Source organism: Rhea pennata, chromosome 1, assembly GCF_028389875.1.
Source record: "Rhea pennata isolate bPtePen1 chromosome 1, bPtePen1.pri, whole genome shotgun sequence".
In the NCBI taxonomy this organism is placed as follows: domain Eukaryota; kingdom Metazoa; phylum Chordata; class Aves; order Rheiformes; family Rheidae; genus Rhea; species Rhea pennata.
In genome coordinates, this window is record NC_084663.1 from 66,625,329 (window position 1) to 66,646,851 (window position 21,523).

Genomic DNA, 21,523 nt, shown 5'->3' on the forward strand with positions numbered 1-21,523 from the left:
TATGACTTTAAAAATTGCCACCTTGGGAGATGAGCAACCCCATTATGCTAGGTACTGAAGAGATACAGTTCTCATTAGTGATTTTTTTTTTCTCTCCTCCTGTACTGCTATAACTACTCAGATGCTTCTGAATATTTCCCTGTAGATTTGGTCTCTTATTAAATAACTGAATCTGACTGCTGTGTGCAAGCTAACCCCAGCTCTGTTGCTGTGTTTCTAGAGAACCAGGGAATGTGCAGATAAAAGCATGAAACTTCATAATTCATAACTCTTGTCAAAGGCTGGTCAAAAGGTCAATATAAAAAACACTTCTTCCAGACTCAGCAGTGAGAACCCCTGAGCTTGTTTGGTTTGTTGGCCATGCACTCAGGCTAACCTGCTATCTGTTTTCCAGACACTGATTTGAATCAGTTGAGAATGGTGTGCTGACTGAATTTGCAAGCAAGCCTGCTTTCCTCTAAAGCCTGGCATCTCACACCATTGCATGGTCTGGCTTGCCTCTGCTGCCTGGATTTCTGAGGCTATGGTGGCGGGACTTAACTTCTGATGCTGTGCTCTTAAATTCCTACAGGCTTGTGCCAGTCTGCATATTGTAGTCTAATGAGTGAATATTGCTGGTGGGAACTTCTTAACATGCCTAACCCTACAATGAATTTTAACAGATCTATTCAATGTTGCTGATTGCATGTGTCCTGTTTCAATGGTGCTGGTAGCTGTGCTCTTGCCCATTATATCAGAATATACAAAATTCCAGCAGGCCATCACCATTTCCTGCTGATTTTATTTACCTTCAATCATGGACTGAACTGATAGGCTTTGTAGAGAGCTCTTACTGTCTTCTCTTGATGCTTTTCATCACTGAATTGTGCATTTATTCACAGAATGTGTGTCAGAAATGGAGTCAGAAGAGCCCAGGGGCTTTATCTCAGCTCCTTCCTCATCAGGATATGTGGGAAGCGACGAACTCTCGGATGCTCTGAATGTCTCTGAAGGGCATGGCAAAGACTATAGTAAAGCACCTGTCAATACCAACCTCACTGAAATGCCAGGAGGAATTTATTTGGATTTATGAAGAGAGCTAAAGAGAAAGAATAGTGCTAGGTAACAATAAATAATCCATTTGAGGCCATTCAGTCCTAGAAATTTACACTTTTACTTGAGCCAGTATCAGAAAGTGTTTCCATCTCCTCTTGCATAGCTCCGTTACAGCCTTAAGGTAAAACTTCAGAGCCCAGGCTATCTGGGTGAAAAATTACCTTAATCCCCTCAATCTCTTTGTAAGTATACTGCACTGACCTGGTGGGAGAATAGTCCTCTTAGCCTCTCTTATACAGTGTCATATTAGAGGACTATGTAGAAAAAAAATGATACTTGGGCAAGCTGTGTTATGGAAGAGACTTGCCTGTACTGGCAGCTTCTTACTCGAAGTCAGCCTCCTTCCTCTTCAGCTACAGTGAAGTAAGTGTAAAGACAGTATATGTTACATAAGTCTCGGAAATGGAATAAATGACACAGCATTAAGGCATAGGGAGGAGGAATGTGACTCTTTTTTTTGCACTAGAAGATGATGCGTCTTCTCTGTAGAACACTACAGCCTTCCTCTGTGCTCTTCCTGATGCTGCTAAGGTACAGCCCCCTTATTGAAATGCAGGTCTGCAGAAGAAAGACAAGGCTAAAGAAAAATGAAAGCAAAAAACTTTAATGCTGTTCTACAAAAAGGTTAGATTTTTCTGGAGGCCTGTATGTTCACAGGTGTGCATGCACACTGTACATGGTGATCCAGTTGCATAAAATCCAGCTGGGATGGGGGGTGGGTGGCTGGGGCAGGAGCATAATCAGGTGAGTGTGCTCACCTCAGGGCACCAGGCCACTGTGCAAAGCTTCTTGCTTCCTCTTTTAAAGGCTCTGGGTGCAGAGCATGGGAAAAGGAGGAGGGATAGAAATGGGGAAGAGAGAGGGAAATGCAGGGCAGTAACCTACTTCTACATCTGTTTGAAATGGCAACTCAAATACCAATTTTCCTGACTACTGTGCAAACTGTATAGTCTGAAAATGCTTAAGCATAAATAAAATTAATTCTTTTCTTCACTGTTGGAGTCTTGGGACAGAAGCAACCACACCTATATACACATGAATGATAGGCTCTAATTTAGCTATTACCACTGGAACATCGTGAAGTTGTCCTAGTACATTCCTAGGCGTGAAAAATGCAAATAAAGATGTTGGGTAAAAAAGAAAACACTGAGGAATTTATTATTATTATAAACAGTGCTATGAATGGTACAGGAAGGTGACTAAGGAATGCTTAGTTCCTAGTTTTTACAGCATAGGAAGTAGAGGCATCTTGAAAGCAAAAGGAATTATTTGGAACATGCTGACACAAAAATGCAAATAGGAGGGGGAATAATTGAAAACGAATAGAGGAAGAGTGCTGAAGGCTAGATCTTGCAGAGGTTGTATGAAATGTGCTTAGAAAGCTCCAACTTGGGAAAATGTTCCTTTTCTCAGTATCCCCTTTCCTCAATGTACTTCTGTCTCTTCTGCATTGTCTTTGTATAGGTATAATTTATTGTGATTATAGAACTTAAATTAGTTGCACAGAAGCATTTTTTTTCTGGGCAGATGTCCACACTGATGTCCTGATAGTCAAAAGGTGCAGCTGGGAAATCCACTATCAACCCTTGGGAGACAGATGAGTTCTTTTGGTGCCTTTGAATGTTTGGAACTTGCGCTTCAAATATTTTCAGAATTAAGCAATGCTCCTGCAGAGGATGTTTTTTGGATAATGACTGTTCTGTGAAGACTCTTGTCATCTTGCATCACACCAGTGATGATGTTTAATGCTCTAGGGAAGAGGGCCTATTTAACTATCCCCTGCTTGTAGATGAGGGTTTATGTGCATGATCATCGCTGTTTTGGGGTTAGAAAAATACCCCCTTACACTAACCCCAAATGCTTGGGCAGGAATGCTTTTTGTAACCAAATAACCCAGCACTTTTTCCGGAAAAAGACCTTTAGATTGAAGAAATGTTAGGTATGTGTTTTTTTTTTTTTTTTTTTTTTTTTTTGTGCCTAAAAAAATATCTTAAACGTAACATATCAGTTCTCTCTGAGGTAGGGGAGAGAGGGGAAGTGGAAGATGTGGTAAGGATCTCTTAGAGCACTTCACAGCTATCCTTCTCCAAGAACTTATTTATAAAAGCACGCATATAAAAATTCTGAAAGTATGCCTATTACCTCTGAGAATAACAGTTTAACAATTACTGTGTTTTCCTCTGTCCTGCATATAAATAGTTATCAGAAATAAGGCTGTCACTCAAAGTTTCACTCTGAACAGGAGCTCCTTGAGCTTCCTCCAGCTCACACTCATGGCTATGATATAATAGCATTTACTGTGGCTGGCAGTTTATCAGGTTTGGGTATATTCAACTAGATTCTTATATCTACTCCCGTACCAACATACAGAAACAGCTTGACTTTTTTTCTTCATCCTTGGAGCTAGGGCCCATCTGAAGTCAGTGGGTGACTGTCTCTAAAACAGCTCGCTTTTATTTAGAAACCTAGAATACAGCTTTGGGTTTTAATGTCAGCAGGAGTTAAAACTTTGATGATGATGATTGTAGGATGGGGGAGAACACGGTTGGAAAATTCACAACCCCTGGAAAACAATCCAAAAGCAGTTTAGCAGGCTCAACAACTGAAAGCACTTATCAGTGGAGTTAACTCTGCCTAACAGTGGATTAACACTAGAAGTTCCCTGTCCAATCCCTGTTTACAGTTTAGGGCTAGGAACAAATTTCGTAGTAGTCTAGCTGTTCCTCAGGACAGATACAGCAAATGAAGCTTCAAGAATGTACAAATAGCCCTGTGGGCTTTCTAGAGATCTTCCATACAGATGTTCTCCAAACATATGTAAAAATAGAGTTCTCCTAAGCTCTAGCCTGGAAAAAACTGATAAATGCGGGAAGGAGAAAGCAAAATGCTGCAAATTGAAACAAAGACAAAAGGAATTTGAGTTGTTTTGCAGAGCTATGATGAGCAAGGTGTAGCATAACAGAAAAAGAATATAGTAGCTTTTTAAAACAGTTTGTCTTATAATTGTGCATGTGTATTTTTTCCAGATGAACCTTAAAATGAGCACTTCAAGGTTCTTGCTCTTTGGGTTGGCTCCCACCTATGCTTTTCGATGGGGTTGGTGCATCATTTTGGAATTATCATTATTCCTGAAGAAAGTCATCTAAAACTTAATACTAGAACTGAATTTCATGCTCTACATTCTGACTCTTTCTAGAACAAAAAACGAAAAAAAAAAAAAAAAAAAAAAAAAAAGGAAAGGAAAGGAAAGACCCAGAAAAAACATTAAGAATGTGAACTCAGAGTTGTCATGATACAAGGATGCTATTCTTACAGATTGGAAAGGAATGAAGCAGTTACCAGGATATCCTATTGGATCCAGATGAGAACCTGAGTTCCTCCAACTCTTGGAACTCTTGCATTAAAATTTGCAAATATCTGGTAGATAGTTTTTAATGAATCAATAGACATTTCAGTGTATGGGCAAGAAAACTGCACTGTGGAACTGGGCAAGTTTCTCAAAGACTGTTAGGAAAATGGTGCGGTTGGGGGTGGCATAAATACCTTATTTTCAAGAAGCAGCAGACAAATTTGATGCCTCAGGGTAAGGCTCTCCTCATGAAGCATATTGTAAGCCTGAACATAATGCAGTTGAGGAGTTAAAAATGGCAGTGCTGAACTGTGTCATTAAAAGTCTTTTGGCACTTTCATCCATTTCCTTTTCTTCCTCCCTTCCTGTATTTAGTTAGGATAAGAGATAACTACCCATTTGTGTGGTGATAGCAGAGACTTACAAACTGTTTGAAAGCTTAACTTCAGAAGTAATGACTCATATACCTGAAATAGATTCAGACCAATATCTCATCTTGGACTTCTTTTTCTTTTTTAATGGGTATTATAATCTCTTTTCCCTTTGGTCACGTTTTGATGGTTATTTCTAGGAAAAAAGAGCTAATTGTAGAATATATCATCACTGAGATTTTGTTCTTTGCTTTGTGCTGCAGCTGCTACTGGAGAATTATAGCCCCATTAATATCCATTATTCAGCTTGACTTCTGAACTGAAAGAAATCTAATTGTCATGGCCAGCTGATGCTGTATAAAGGACTTGAACTAACCAGAGTTAACAAGTAAAAGGGAGCTTCACCTTAATGCTGAGGTGGAATGGATGGGGACTTCTATGTAGCACGCTTCCATGTACTTAGATGGTCTACTGATAATACTTGCAGCTACTTTAGCTAGCTCAGTGTCTTTTCCTTCCTAGAAATGCCGCTGCAATCAAATGTGTGCAATTAATCATGATATGGCTGTACCTTGGAACAACATGGGTCTATCTGGATTGTATTTTCCCAGGCTTGAACTCACAGCATGACAGCTTGCTGTGTACAGCTGAAGTGCTGTGCCAAACAGGAGGCACAGGTCATAGTGATGAGGCCAAGGAAAGGGAAACTTTTTCTACTGCTCTGAGTGAGTGGAGATAACCTGCCCACCCTGACAAAGGAGCAACTGGGGAAGTGAAAGTGTGTAAGCCTCTTCTGCATCTGGAGCAGGAAGCACAGACTGGAAATCTAAAATATTCAAGTACTCAAGGATGTAAGGTTCGTCAAGAGTCTCATATAAGTGACACTAAAGTCACGGAAGTGACATTCCCCAGGGAGAATGTGGTTGTCTTACAGACCTATGGGCATTGCATAGTGTCTTATATGAAAGACCTGCCTGTCAGAGCAGGGATACCCTGTGAGCAGGACAGTCCAAGTAGTTCAATGGAAAAATAAATCAGCCAGTGCCACCAGAACATGCCTGGGTAGCTTTCTTATGTGATCTCCAGGCTTTTGCAACTACTGCTTCACAGTGGTTATAATGGGTGTCTTTAACCAGTGGTCTGTTTGGAGAAGGCTCTCCATTTTGGTTATAAACATAGAAAGCTATCTTCTAGAGTTAAGCTATAGTCCAGTATGTGAACTAAAAGCACAGTGTCATCAGGAGTTCATTAAGAGGATTTTAAAAAGGAAAGGTTCTGCCTTAGAGCGCTCAGAAGAAAAATGGGAAAGTAGAAGTTTCGCATCCCTATTTTGCTTGACCTATCTTGCAAGCAACTTCTGTGGTGATGCTTTGCCCTATCCCACAAAATCTTGAGTTTTAGTAGTGATAGTGACCTTCACTTCTAGAACTAAGGCAGCCAGTGATGCCTTTTCATCACTTCAACAGGATCACAACTGATTTTTTTTTTTTTTTTTGAAAGAGAGAACACGGGGAGTGTGTGTGCGCACATGCCAAGAGTCTAAAGAAAGATCATTCCAAAACTAAAAGAAATACATACTGTTATGAGGCAACATGCTGTTTAGGTGGTGTTTTGAAGATATCAGGCAATGTATTAAGTACTTAAATTCTCAAATTTTCCTATTCCAGAGAGAAATGGCCATTGAGAATATGAAATACAGAAGGGATCTTGAGTGCTGATGATTGAAGATATAAGTAGTGATCTTACTCCTGTGCTCATTCCCTGCTATAAACCTGTGAACAAGAGACATTGACTTAGATGCCTCTCTTTATGCTCCTTGTCATTTTGTTCTACCAAAAGAACCACATCCCCTGTCCCCACAGTCTCTGTTACTAGTATAATCTCTCTTCTGCTTCTTAATCTAGTAGGTGATGCTGCTGTCAGGCACTGCTGATACTTCTGCCTCACAGAAAGGAAACTATACAGTTAGTTAAGCTCTAAGTTTTAATGAATAATAATAAAAAAAATCTTCGATTTCTTACATCTTTCTCTTCCTTCCCAGGCAAAGATACAGCTGGTGACAGGAGCAGTCACTTTCCTCTGTGGATGGTACTACCCTGGCACCACTAAGCAAACTAAAGCTTTGATATCTCAGATCAAAGAAACTCAAAGCTATGAAGAAGTGTCCAGCCTGACTCTCCTGATTTCTTGGAAACAAACAGCTCTGTGTTCCTAGCAACCTGAACCATTTTTAATCTCCTTCCGCTATCCCATTGTCTCCTGTCTTTTCTGCGCTCCTTGTTGTGTAAGTGAGCACATCTGCTTGTCCATGGTTTGGGCGAGTGTCTCAGGCTTCAGAACTAATTTTCAGCATTTAAATTCCTCTCATTAAAATTCATCAGACTTTCAGCCCTTCAGTTATGGATGGAGGGGAGCAACACTATCTGATTCAGTACCTGAAGTCACAAGCCCATGTGGCACGAACAAGGAGGCTTCTCTTGCAAGGGTAGAGAGCAGGTTTGTTGCCCAAGGCAAGTTAGGGGAAGTGGTCTGGACTCAAGCAGCTCTTGACTTCTGGTATTCCTCCCTAGACCTAATCATGGATGTATTTGAGAGGATATTTTTATCAATACATCTTTTTTTGCTTCCCTTTCCTTAACTCTTTGTGTCTTAGTATTTTTCTCATTCCGTGTGTGGAAATACAGTTTGAATGGTTACTGCTGGAAGTACCGAAGCTGCCCAGGCCATATGGGCATCAGGATCTTTGGGTACTGAAGTGTTGCTTGAAATGGCTTCTTGCCTTTTGGGGTTGTATGTGTCTGTCTGACTTCCCCCCTAAACCCTACAGGGACATTTAGAGAACTGGCTATTAATTTAATCTCACTAAAGTGTAAGAGATATACATTTACAGAGAGTAGAAGAATAATTTGACTATGAACTAGGCTTCAACTTTTCTGCCTACATAGGGAGTGATGTTGCATAGGCCATTGAAGACTTACCTCTGGAGCATCTCATAGCTGACCAGAGTAGTCTTGGTATCCACTAATATCTTTGAGTAACAAGTGACTCAGATCAAAAAGTCTATCCTTGAAAATAATAAGTATAGGGCCTGTGTGTCATACTGTACTTGGTGACAACTACAACCGCAGCAGCTGTTCTTGCCCCTTAGCAAACTCATGCAGCTAGAAAAAAATCTTCACCATCTTCTTCAGTAGCAGCTTCCTGACCCTGCATTTCAAGAGTGATGGATCTATTGGACTCCGAAGATTCAAAATCTGTCTCAAAGAAGTGGATCAGCAGCCAACCCAAAAGAGCTGAGACTCAGAAGCCACTGTAAGTTATGCTCTGGGTCTTTCCTTGCCTGTTCCAGAAAGTCATCCTGTTACTAAAATAGCGTTTAAGGTTTCAGGCAGGAACATCTATAAAGTTCATCATAGTGCTCCCGCTGCCCCTGTTGTCCTGAGACCACTTGCAGATATTATTCTGCACTGTGGTGGATTCAGAACTAGAAAATTCATTCGGTGCTCACTCAAGGCACTTCACTTTAAAAGGTAGGTCTTATAACTCCGCAGTTCGTACTTTAAGTGAGTCAGATGGAAATGTCCATGTGGAACGACTGTTTAAAAGCACACACGCACGCACACATGCACTTTAAACCAGAGGCTTACTGGGAAGAATTACTGGTCTTTTGTAACTGGCCTCTGATTAACTGATAACCATTATCTGGAACCTGATAATATAAATAGGAAGTAGAAAGCCAAGCAGTTGTATCTGCCTGTGATAATTTCTTCTACTGTGCCATGGGAACTTTTTCTGGGGCTCGCAAAAGGGATAGAGGAGCCTATTATAAAAAAGTTCCCACAGCACAGTCCAGGGTGTCACTGAGAGAGAGGAACAGGGGATTTGCTGTGCCTTAGCTCTTAAAGTTCTCAGTAGGTTTCCCTGATGAACCAGCTCTGCCAACGGCAGATTTTTAATGGACTTATTTCTTGTTAAAATTTATTTCCTGGACTCACTGTCTGTGTTACCAGTTTCTGAGGAAAGTAAATGCTGTTCACTTCTGGATTTGTCTCTTTCTTTTCCCATGCTAGCACCTCTTGTGATCAGTGAAAGCTGGAGGTGTGGGATACAGGTTATTCATGCATTGAGTATAACTCGCTGTTGCTCAAAGTGCTGGGAACATTTTAGTGAACTAGTTTTGGAAAATGGAGACTTACTGTAATGGAAATACTTCATAAATATTAGTTATGACTAAAAAAAAAGTTTCAGGAAATGCTTCTCACCTGCAGAATGTAACTTCCTGAAAAATCCATGGAGAACCACTTCCAACATGCTGGCTGGCATCTACAAATTTGGGAAACCAAGGTTAAAATCCTCACTCAGCTGAGGTATTAGCTGAGGTCTTTCTTTATTTTTTGGCATAGCAGTTATGGGCAATTTTTGTCATTTCAAAGAGGAAGTTAGAGCAAGTTAGAGCACCTCTCTCCAGCACTGACACTTTAATCCCACCGGAGGGCTATTGCAGTGTCTTTCTGTTGGACACAGCCACACAGAACAAGTCTGGTGCTTGTTTGGTGTTTGAGCACCCAGCTAAGTCCAATTAAAAAAAGACTAGCAATGGAGAGTTAGTTCCAGAGAAATGTAGATTTCCAGTGGCAGATCCATTCCCCATGCTTGGGCCTGAGATAAGTGCAGGAGCACTGGGGGAGCAGCATGGGGAGCTCAGGAAGACCAAAAGCAGCCTGGCACCCCGATGTCCTGGACCAGACTAGCCAGTCTGTGGAACGAGGATCGATGATGCTGTTTAGGCTTTTTTCTTGATGAAAAATGAGTTGTGCCAGCTGCCCCCAAAGCTTTCTCATCTGAAAGCATTGTAAGAGCTGGGTAGCCAGCAGACTAGTGCAATTTCTAAGCTGTCTTGTCAGCCTCGACAAATACTGCTGGGGTCACTATTTCCCATCTGTTTCCTACCATTTCTCTGAGCTGTCTTCCTACTGCTTGAACCCACCTTGAGTAGCTTCATGTTAACTTCTGGTATTCCTGGCAAAGGTGGCAGTGAAGGTGGAGTGTGGGCTTTAGCGTGTACCAGAGAATTATCCTATGTGCACAGTCCTGAGAAAGCTTGAGAAAATGCTGACACCTGTATTACATCCCTGATACTTATAGCACCCATTAGGCTGAAGTACCACACACTGCGGCAGAATCTTAATTTTTGTTGTATGTGGACATCCACAGTGGTGGCAGAGGTCTTGAGTGCTTCATCAAACTCATTACACCGCCGAGTTCTACAGCTTCCGGATAAGCTCCTGCTGTGCTAGAGACTGGCTCCTGGGAAGATGAGTGACTGACTTGCCTCTGGACTCCTTTTGTTAACAGCAGCAGCAGCAAACCTTTAGAGCTGGAAACTAAAGCTCCCTGTAAGCACAGTACAGAAAGCACTGACCACCTGGACTGGGATTTGTGAAGGTGGCTCTGTGTGGTAATGTTTTGAGTCTTGGAGCATGAGCGCTACTGGCAGCGATGTTACAACATGTTACTTTAGACTCCAGCTGTTGTCTGTTGAATTACGACAGTGTTGTACTTTATAAAAAAAGAAACAACTGAAAATGTATTTGTTCTGTTTCTTCCTTGTCCAGTGCTCAAATGGACAGAATAACTGTGAGGAGGAAAAATGACACAATGACATTCAGCTGTGTTAGGATTAATGCTTATAAGATGATTTTGACATGGGGCACTGGGTTTAGTGTGTGGGAAGCATTTGTATATCTTACATATGCAGTGAGGGATGCTAAGATTGCATCTTCCAGTTAAAATACAGAGTAAGAATTAGCAATGCTTCTGCTGTCTTCAGTGGGCTTTGAACAGGCTCCTCTGAACATAGACTTGTCTGTGATTTTAATAAGGTGTAAGAGCAGGCTAGACTCTATCTAGAGGTTAGCAAAGATTTCCTGTTCTACCTGGCTTCCCAACCTGTCGCAGCTGTGCTATGAACATTAAAATCAGTGGGTCAAAAGTAAATGGATGTTTTGCAGAAGGGCACTCCTTTTCTTTCTCCCCCCCCCCCATAAAGATTTGTATGTACAGCATTAATAAGATATGCACCTCAGTCAGCAGCAAAGCAATGTGTCTGAGATAGCAGGGGCTTGAAATCTGAAGAAAATCTTGTATGTTGCCTGTGCTCTTTACCTAAAACACCCAGAAGATTCTTAGTAGAGGGATGTTTAGTTGCAGCATGTAATTTAGATTTTATACAACAAAATGAGATGCTTGAATATAGCTGAGAGAAGTTATTCTTCCCAATTAATGTTACATGTAGCTTGGGGCAGAAAGAGGGGAAGGGAAAGGAGAAGATCTGAAGACAAACGCTAAATAATGGGAAAATGAGATCAAAATAGGGCTGGTGAACACAAATAGAGAATATTGAATAAGGAGGCTACAACCATACAGACTTCACTGTGTCATGTCAATAGTGCCCATAAATAAAATATTGTAATCCTTCTAATAACTGCTTAACTACATGCACCAATGATGGGAGGTTTCTACCCTCAGGGAATGAGGTCCAGGGCAAACTGGCCTGAGGAAAGTGTCTTCCCTCCCATCCCACCACTCTGTGCCTCTTTGGAGGGTCTCCGCTTCTATATTCTCAGAAATATAGAACCTTCAAAATATGTTCAGTTTGACCATACTGTGGCCTCAGAAATTGATACTAGAAGAAAGCTGGTTTTCTTTGACTCATTAAAGCAGTGCTCTTGGGCATTCAGAGAGTACGGCGAGAGGACATATGCATTATTAAAGCTCTGGCTTATCTCTTTTGTGCTCTTCTTATGAAATATTTGTGGGTGGATAAAGCAGCAAATTAAGAGGCTAGAAAAGTAAGAGATTGAGAAGCAGTGCCTGGTGCTGATGTGACTTTGCTTTCCTACAGAGGAGATTTGGTAGCAGTAATTTCCTAACCAGGTAAACAAGTGGGGAAGAAAGCATGGACACAAGATGCTTAGCAGGAAAATGGGGAGCGACAGAAGCTGGTGGTAAGGACATTAATCTGATATGAGGGAGAATATATGACCCACCAAGAGCAAATACAGCTCAGGCCAGTGGGGCATACCCAGCAGGACTGCTCCCCCCATGTTGCCTGCAGCATGTGAAGCACTTCCCAAGCTGGAGCCAGATTACCTCGTTCATCAGGGAAAGACCCTGGCTATGTGCTCAGGTATCTCCTGGTGATGGCACCCTCTTGGTGCTCAGTGGCATTGCTCAGTGTGGTGAGGAGAAACTGCCTTCCCCTATCTCTGAATTTCCAAGCAGAGAGATAGCCACCATTTCAATACCCCCCATTCAAAATAGTTACTGCCACATTAACTTGGTGATGTGGGGCATGTGTGCCTGAGCGTGGCTGCCACAGAGCTTGCCTGTATCCCATCTCACTAGCCCTCGGCCAAAGTCTAGAGCAGATTGTGGCAGGGGAGTAAGCTGCTAGGTGGATGGAGATTAATCTAGGAGAGCTGATGTGGTGATGATGGACTTGGAGATGGTGCTGGAAGGCATGCTGATTCTCATTAATGCCTGTGAGAGGACTTCCTCCTCGGTGGTTTTGACCTCTCTAGGGGCTTTGTTCCCCCTTTACAAAAGTCTGCCAGTTGCACTCCCCTCAGCTCCAGACTGCACTGACTGCAAAAGCCAAGCTGGCTTCATAGCATCCTCTGAGGAGAAAGACCCATTCTCCTGAAACATATGAAATATTATTCTGTGGAACACTTTATAACATACGTGCAAGGGGAAGTCATCCTCAAGCTAAGGTCTGTCCCCCAAAGTACTTTAAATGGCTACCTGGAGCAGTTACAGTGCGGTTGATACAGTACTAATCCTAAATCCTAGTCCTAAATCTTTGTTATCTTGTTTCCCTTACGCTTTAGCACTGTGCAAAGGAAGAAATCAGTGCCAGGCTGCAGCAGGCAGGGATCTGCCTCCTCTCCCATGCTACAAGACCTACGTGAACTACTGGGGACAAAATACTGAAAACACCAGTACTTTGGGGAAGCTGCTGGGGCAGCTTCTTGCATGGTCTGTAACTGAAGGGGTGGGAATGCTACACTGTGTGCAAAAATGTACCTGCTCAGGCCACGATTCAAAGCCATGTCCTCCCCTACCTCACTACATTTGAATGCTTTTGGCACCATTGACAGCTTGTAACTCTTCGCTTCCGCTTTCTTCCTCTCTCCTCTTTCCCTTCTTTCAGGGAGATTCTGGATGACCCCCAGTCAGTAGCGGGTGTTATGAGCAGGTCAATGCTACTGACAGTTGCTGTCTAAAGTCACCTATGGTCCTGCACCAGGATTTCTGCCTGCAAAGACTGGATTTCATCAATCACAAACCAGAAAGTTTGATTACTGAACAGGATGCTTTCAGTTCCCATGTCCCTTTCCTCAAAAAAAGAAGTTTTCAAATATACTGGGTAAATGTTCATGATTCAGGTCACCTTCCTGAAAACTTTTCAGTTTGGCAATTCAAACCTGAGCACTTAATTTCAGAAATCTTCTTCTTACAGCAGCAAAGTTTGTGGTCCTGTAACTCTAGTATAATAAATTCAGTTCCTGAGAGGTTCCTAGGAAATATATGCCTCTCCTTAAGTAGCGAACTGCATGTTTAATGTCAAGTCCTTTACACAGCTGGTATTCACCTGCTCAGATAAAATTGGTACCACCTGCTGATCTTAGATAACCTGATTTATGACGAGGTAAATTGTTTCTTGCAAGCCATTGCTGTAGTGTAGATAGGAAGAGTAGACTACTTTACCACTGGTGTTACTGAAGTGAAAAGAAAGTGATCTGGATTTTGGTGTGATGGCTTGTACATTGTAAATATAGCTTAGGGAGTGTTCCAGGGATTTTTATCTATGAAAAACTCTCTCTTGACCTTTCTAATACAAGAGACAAAGCTATACAAACACTTAAAATTCCATTTTCTAGGGATTTCTTTTTGAAATGGAAGCTTTTAAACACACTTTTGAATAAGCACAAAATTCTTGGAGGAGGAAAAAGTGGTGGCTGACCTATCTAAAGTTTCCTAGGAGGTAGTAGTTAAAAGCTAGCCTTGGAAGTGGAGAGTATCTGTGAAGATGTGCTTATAGGGCTGAGCAGTATAAGCAATGTAACTGAGTTACCAGTCAGAACAACTCCACTGCCTTAATTGTCAGCACTGTTGTACACTATACATGGATCTGCCCTTTAAACAGAAGATAGACTGTTTTTCATCTCTGCTATATGTTGCAGTCCACTTAATTCTCAATATGTGGAAATACGAAATATAGGAGTATCTGTGGTGAAACAACTTTATGACTGATGTCTGGCCAGAGCGAACTTTACCACAGTCTGCTGCCAAAATGACTGAAGAACTGCAGCCTGCCCTTATACTGTATCATTCAGATATAGTTTAAGTTACCCAGGTATCTTTTGCCTTATCAAATACTAGTCTCTCTGCTGATTAAAGAAACCCTCTTTTTGTTCTGTCCCAGCCCCACACTGCTTCTGGAATAAAAACCTCCAGTATCCTAGCACAATTCTGAAAACATCAGTCAATCTTTACAAAAATAATACTTTTCCTGAACTAGTGAAGCTGTAAGCTGCAGTATGTTGTCAGGCTGCTGTTGCTGATGACTGACTTGTCATGTTATAACTAACACTTTAAAAAACTGCTCTACCATCATGACAGCAAATGCAGTGTGAGTTTTGGCTCAAAGATGCAACTTCCTGAGTATATCTTCAGCTGTGTAAATAGAGCAGTTTAGGATTTGTAATTCAGTGCTGTATCACGGACCACTGAGATTTCCTATTGTGAAAATGTGTGCTGCATATTTTAGGGCTCTTTTGGAGGTAAATAGCCCGCTCATTGAAACCACCAAAAATGTGAGGGCAGAACAGGTCACCGTGCCAGCCCTCAGTGACAGGGATCTAGCTATGGAGAAGGAAACCTGTTCCTCTGACTTCAGACCTGGCAGTAACCCCTTCTCTCATCCCAAAAGGGGACGTGTTGCCTAGTGAAGTGACAGCCTCGTGGCATCGGATCTGCCTTTGTCCTGAAAGCTCAGGAGCGAAACCTGCCTCTGGGGCAGGCTGGCAGGGATAGCGGGAACCCTGGCCAGTGCACCAACGAGGAGGGCACAGAGGCCTCACGCATTCTTCTGGAGATTATGTAGCTTAAATTTCACTTAGAGTATTAGGAAAATTTCTGGTTTCTCTGGTAAGAGAAACAATTAATATCCATCTGATCAGGTTCTTTTTTTTTTCCTTTCTCCTTTTATGTGTGTGGGGAAGCAGGTACTAAGGATGTGGATGACTACTGACCTAGTAAGGAAAGTACCATCGTGTGAATTAATTTTGGACTTGCAATGGAAAGCTAGGGCTGAAGCAAATGTGTGACGTACCTGCTATTTAGGTTGTCCCTCAAGAACTGCTGCAGCTTTTCCACTTGGACTGGCTGGTTGATGTAGAGTTTTCTGGTAAGCGGAGAGGACCAGAATTTCTGGTCACAGAAAAAAATTACAAAATTTTTTGTAATTTACAAAAGTAATTACAAAAATTACTTTTGTAAAGGGGGAACAAAGAATCAAGAAATTTCTGGACCCCTCTCAGTCCAGCGTGAGGTGCAACACTTTCCTATAGAGGAGCTCCTCTTCCCCACACCTTTTTACATGGCAGTCTGGCTCCCATTTTCTAATATACACATGGAGGAAAGAGAACAGTATAACCAAGAAGGATTTGGACTTTTTGAAAGAAGAGGCACTGAGATACTGTAGAGGCAGGGAGAGATGGCAGATATAGAGTGCTGTAATTAGGGAATACCTGGTAGTTTCTGAAAGGATACACTCTAACAAGCCCCTTTTTTCTAGTTCTAGATGTGTTTTATGCCAAAGTAGATCATAAATTAGTCTATACAGCATTGTTTTTCAGAGGAATAACTCTATTCTCTGAAACTACACTTTTGCCACCACTGCAAAAGCTATTCCTGATTGAGCCGTTCAAAAACATCTTCTTGTGGACAAATCCCACCGCACTAATGATCTTCTTCCACTTAAACAGGTCAAGATGAGTTTACTGCACCAATCATAATGCTTCTGGATACTTTGACTGTATGACCAACACAAGCATTCAAAATCAGTAGACAAGTTTTCCCTACCACCAGTTCTTCCACTAGCCTAAAGGCGCAGTTGAAACTAGCTTGGCTTTCAAGTTCTGCAGACTTGGGGGTTCATCTATAATGCCTGGCCTTACTAGAATTGCTTGAACTCCATGTATGAGTTTCTTGTAGCAAGGGAAGTGGGACTATGAGATCCGAAATGGGATTCTTGTTAAAATTTCTGGAGTAGCCAGAAATACAGCATGTCCTGGTGCTTCTAGAAGTATCCCAGCATTAGTAATAGCTGTATAAAGTTGCTTCTCTTATCAGAGAGACATGCTTTGCTCTGTTGCAATGGAGATGTTATTCTGTTTCACCATTTTTGCCTTGTGAATTTTTTCGCAACTACAAAGTTGTTGAATATAAAAGTAAATTTCTCTCTCTCCTTTTTTTTTAATTTGGCAAGTGCAGGTTTAAGATCCAACTGATATGAAGGTTTTTTAAACAAACAAACAAACAAACAAAGTTTTGCATACTTTCCTTTTGTCCCAGAATAGCATTGGCCAAAGAAAGCAGGTCAGTATGCTAGTAAAATGACTTTCCAACAGTTATCTGCAGTTGGAGTTTAAGAAAATGAGATATGTAGTACTGAGAGACTTCGAAGAAGTGCCTGAACAAATAACTATTCCTTTGTGAGAAGATCAAGCAGAAAAAGTGGGAAGCTGTGGAAAATGACCCAGTACATCTCTTGTTTTGTTTCAGATTTGTTCTTTTAATATTCTAAGTAGCCTGGCATACTTGTATATAGGCTGAAAGGCCTCAGAAAGAGATCTGTAAGATTTGACATAATTAAAACATGCAGACTCAAAAGCAAATCAGTATGATGTCCCTGAAGCAAAGTAGATGAGATGCTGCTGTTCCCTCCTTACTGGCTGGAAACTGTGTTCTAGCATCTAGATTTCCCTTTCAAGAGCCAATTCTCTGTGTATGTTTTCTTTGGACACAGAATATATGCACCCACACACAAATAAGGAACAGTTGCTATTTTGCTTCTCAAGATGCATACAGGGTTTGATCTATGCTTGCTGCACTCTGCTCTCTCTTGGTTTACTGGCATCATTTATAATTCTTTTCTGATTGAAGTGCGTAAGTACAAGCTGAAAGTTGGACACAGGACAGCCAACACTTTTTAATTGACTTTAGTTCAACTCTAGCTGTGGCACATCTCTCTGAACACAGCTGACTTGCAAGAAACTTTGAGAGAGAAGTGATGCACATTTTATTTATGCTTTTTTTCTGGCTAAATTGCTCTGTGAATTTTTACTGCCTAATGGTTTCTCTGACACCTTTTTAAAACTGGTTAACTCTACACCAAGAGACTATTTATATTAGACATGGGCTTGTAAACCATTCCTGTGGTCTGGGAAGTGCTTCTTTTACAGAGCAATCCATCTTGAAATTAGCTGGGGCTGCCTGCTCAAGAAGAACTTACTGTTGCTTGACTTCCATTCCTGAATGGGCACATTAAATACCATATTTCTGTAAAAAGGAGCAAGAATCTACTGCTGAATAGCAGGTCCTGGAATTCATGTGTATCAAGGGTAGCATAAATAGTTTTCAGTGTGTGATTTTGAAAGAAAAGTGGTTCTCTCATGGCTTAGTAAATACCAACTTCTATCCAGTCTGCTGAAAAAGGTGATTATATAACATGTAAGTTGGTAGGGAAGTGCTGGAGCTTGAGTAGAGTTGGTAACAAATGACTTCTCTTATATTCAAAATACTTTTTAAAATTTACATCACTTAGTGACAAGGTTGCTAAAGGACTTATGCTGCATTAAGCTGTGTCCGCCCTTATTGTCCTTTTCCCTTATGGTTCCAAAGCTGGCTGTAAAGCTCCAGGTCCTTTTTCTGCCTTGGCCAGTGTCTGGTAGAAATGTCCTCATCTACATTAACATATATGGGAGGGGTTCCAGTCTGAGGTAGTTTAGACGAGATGTTGCTGCTGTCTCTGGCCAACAATGTCAAGCTGAGCTAGATTTAAATACTTTGAATTTCCTTCCAGAAATGTGTGTGTTATCAGTAGGTGTCTGCTTGCTGCAGCAAATTCTAACCACGGGCTCCTGGCAAGTGACACGCTGCTGCCTGCTGTTTCGAGAGAAATGTTTCCAACATGCACCCGAAACTATATTTAGCTTGCATTTGTATAGGACATCTAGTACTTAGAAAGGGAGCAGAGAGCTGAGAGATTAGAGGTATAGTGAATAATCCCAGGGAAGAGGCCTGAGGATGTGTGTCGCAGGCTGAGAATGGGGACTTGTGTGTGTACGTGGGACCTTGGGAGCACCCCAATGCATTACAATCATACAGTTTTCACACTTTAACTTGCAAACAGAAAAGAAAGTTCCAAAAGAGGAGGACACAAACATTTTTGTTGTGCATGAAAGCTCCTTAACCCTAGCAACAGCTTGAAGGGTAGATTTGGGTCCTGGAGACTTGTAGTTGGTCACCAGTGAACACGGTCAACAACAGGCTTCCCAATATCCCTAACTGCTGCCATTTCCTCCCCTTCCTCCTCTGACCATGGACAGGAATCCTAGTTAATGAAAACTTCCAAGTGCACTAGAACTTGGTTTCTGATATCCTCCATGATAAAGAACTGCCCTAAATATTAATCTTGGTGCTCAGTCCCAATCCGTAGAGAGCTACACTTATGCTTTCTTGTCTCCTGAAGGACATATACTCCATCATGCACAGAGTTACCACTGCCAGATTTGCCTGAAATTGGAGTCCAAGCCTGTCCTTCATTGTTGATGTACTGTCGACCCTGCATGTATCACAAAAGACATTTACCGCCTGCAAGCACAGCACTTCTTAGGATCTCTACTAATGAAACCCATTGTGAAGGATCTGTTCTTGCTGTCTGACTGGGAAGTGAAAATACTTCAATGGGTGAATTGAGTTGAACTCCTTCTTAATTGTCACCATCCTCATCGTGCCAGTTCCTGAGAAAGTACAGTTCCTGTTAAAAGTAAGAAAAGTCACACCAGAAGACATACCAGTTCTGTCTCTAGCTTGGCTCAAATTCAGTACATTTTTGCACCAAAGCAAAGGCACCAATCTTAGTGAAAACATGTTCTGTAGCCTCCTCCTCCCTTGTACCTCTCTTGGGGATCCACTCAGGGGTGACCTGACTGGAAATGCCATGTATGGTCCCCCACTGGAAAGGGGTATGAGGACTGCTGAGTGCCTTGTTTAGCTATTAGAGGCTTTAGTAACGGTAGGGCAGAAGAAAAGATCCACCTAACCTTTCTGTAAGAGGCAAAGCAGAGCTGACTTTTCAAAACATACAACAGACCCAATTATGTCAGGTATTTTTCCACACAGAAAACTACTCCTTAGTTGCTTGTTTTTTTGGTTTTTTTTTTTTTTTTTTTTTTTTTGTTTGTTTGTTTTTTCATGTCTGCTTCTGTTTTTATTAAGCTCATTTTTCTTTATTGCTCATCTGTGACAGCTGAAACAGGCTACCTGGGAGAGCAAACATGATTGTGTACATGCAAGGAGCTGGAGGAGTAGCTGCCTGGCCCTTTCATCCTACAAAGGATGCTGTTAAGAATTTCAGTTCAACAAAGATCCACCTTGTCCCGTGGCTCCTGCACAAGGCTGGGAGTCCAAGATGAGTTTTTATTTCCCAGAGTTACAAGCAATAGTGAGAGCTTCTTTATGGACATATGTCACACTGCTAACTTACAGGCCAGGCTGCACATCATAAAGTGTGTGTACCTCCAAAAAACAGACAGAAACCTTAGCAGATCTTCTTGTCTTCTACTTGTTCTTGCTGCTCTGTTTCCAGCTGAAGTCTGCTCCTCGCTTCTAGGTGCTGTTGGGTGTTGAGAGAACACATGAGGCACAGAAATGAAAATGTGTCTTTAAAGTAACATAGAACACTGTAAATTTAGACATCTGCCTTCCCTCTTTAGAGCAGTTTCACTCGTAAATACTGCAGGTGATAAAGTGTTTGTCATGGAGATGGTGCGTAGACTCCTGGCTCCCAGCTGGGGATGGGTAGTAACAGATGCTCAGTGTATCGCTCCTGGGAAGGCCACAACGCTGATTTTGATGATGTAACTTTAACTAAGAACTGCTCCAGTTCAAGTCACTAACACTTATCTTTTGGATTCGTGTGAGCGTTTTCTCATTTTCCACCTCTACTGCCACCACGTGGATATGTCGTTGTGTTCATTTAACGCTTATATTAATCTCTGAGTGGAACATTCTCCATTCTTTAATGTATCACAATTTTTACCTGTATTATATATGTCACGATTCTTCACTTGCTATCAAACTTAGCAAGATGTAATCAGTGATGAGGATGAATTTGATGCATTAAAATAGCCAGACAAGGAGAGAGAATCTTCATGATTTATTCTTTACCATTTTTCTTTTGAAAGACTTTTAAAGGGTGTGCTTTTTTCACCGTCTAGAAAAGGTTGTGTAGAGTAAATGAGTGTGTATACCAAGTTACGAATATCAGATATAAGTTTTCACAGACATCTTAATCAAGAGCTATTCATGCCTATGCAAAAATTTTCCAGAGCTGTTTACAAAGCAATTATTGCTTCGCAATACTAATAGAGCAATTATGTAGCAATTCGTAACATAGCAATTCCAGAGCAGAAGAATCTATGTCACTGAACTGGCTTGTTCGTGCCATACAGTCAGCTCTGGAAAATACACTTGGGACTGTATGCCATTTATACACTTCTGGAAATTTGGTGAAGAGAACTCTCTTAAAACTGCAAGCACGGATTATGGAAAGGAGGAAGGACTAATGAAGATGTGTGGTATAGCTCATACAGTTACATGCAACTGTACAATCTGCTCACTTTGGGGCTTATTCTGGCCTGAGCCAAATGAATAATTATATTTGAAACTGGACACAAAAAAGGATGGTTTAATTTTAGACAAAACAACCTATTTTCCTATATTTTTTTCCATCAATAACCTTCACCATTAAATTTATCATTCTGCTGCTACACAGCTAAGGTGAAAAAAATGGTTTGTAAATGCAACTGCATTGGAATTGGTGGCATTACGCTGGGGCTGGTCTCTACAACTTTATTATTTTTTTTTTTTGTGAGATTAATTTGTTTGCTTCAGTATTACACAGGATCTATGACCAAAACACTTAGCAAGTCCTTACTTTGTATAACTATAGGGTATAGAAGGGAAGAGAAAGCTACCCTTTCCCTGAGCAATGGAAACATAGTTCAGAGGGCATTTGCTGGACGTAAAGATCTGGTAGTGCTTTCTCCTCACTTTGTGTCAAACAATGTCTTTATGAATGGCAGCAGAAATGCCATTTGATCTTTTTATACCCTTACTAGGGAAAAAAAAAGATTAAAGGAGATGCAAATTTTAATGTAGTAAATGCAATTCTAGTTTTATGGAAGCCCGTGCTGGATCCAGTTGTTCACAGTGATATGTCAGCTGACACTGAAGTCTACAGCTGGAGTCACTGCTTGATATGAGCAATGCAGTACAATCTTTAGTGTGGTTACAATATGTAAAAAATAACCATCTCTCATGTGGTTTTACCTATTATTATAGTTCCAAGAGA

The 21,523-nt window shown here is 41.3% G+C and overlaps 1 protein-coding gene across 1 annotated transcript in view; it reads left to right on the top strand.

The window, feature by feature from the left end:
• OVCH1 (ovochymase 1) overlaps positions 1–13,059 on the top strand; it is a 34,546-nt gene extending 21,487 nt beyond the window's left edge. The window contains exon 20 of the mRNA XM_062601621.1: positions 13,031–13,059. Coding sequence (XP_062457605.1) covers positions 13,031–13,059 — 29 coding nt within the window. The remainder of the gene's footprint in view (positions 1–13,030) is intronic.
• The last annotated feature ends 8,464 nt before the right edge of the window (positions 13,060–21,523 follow it).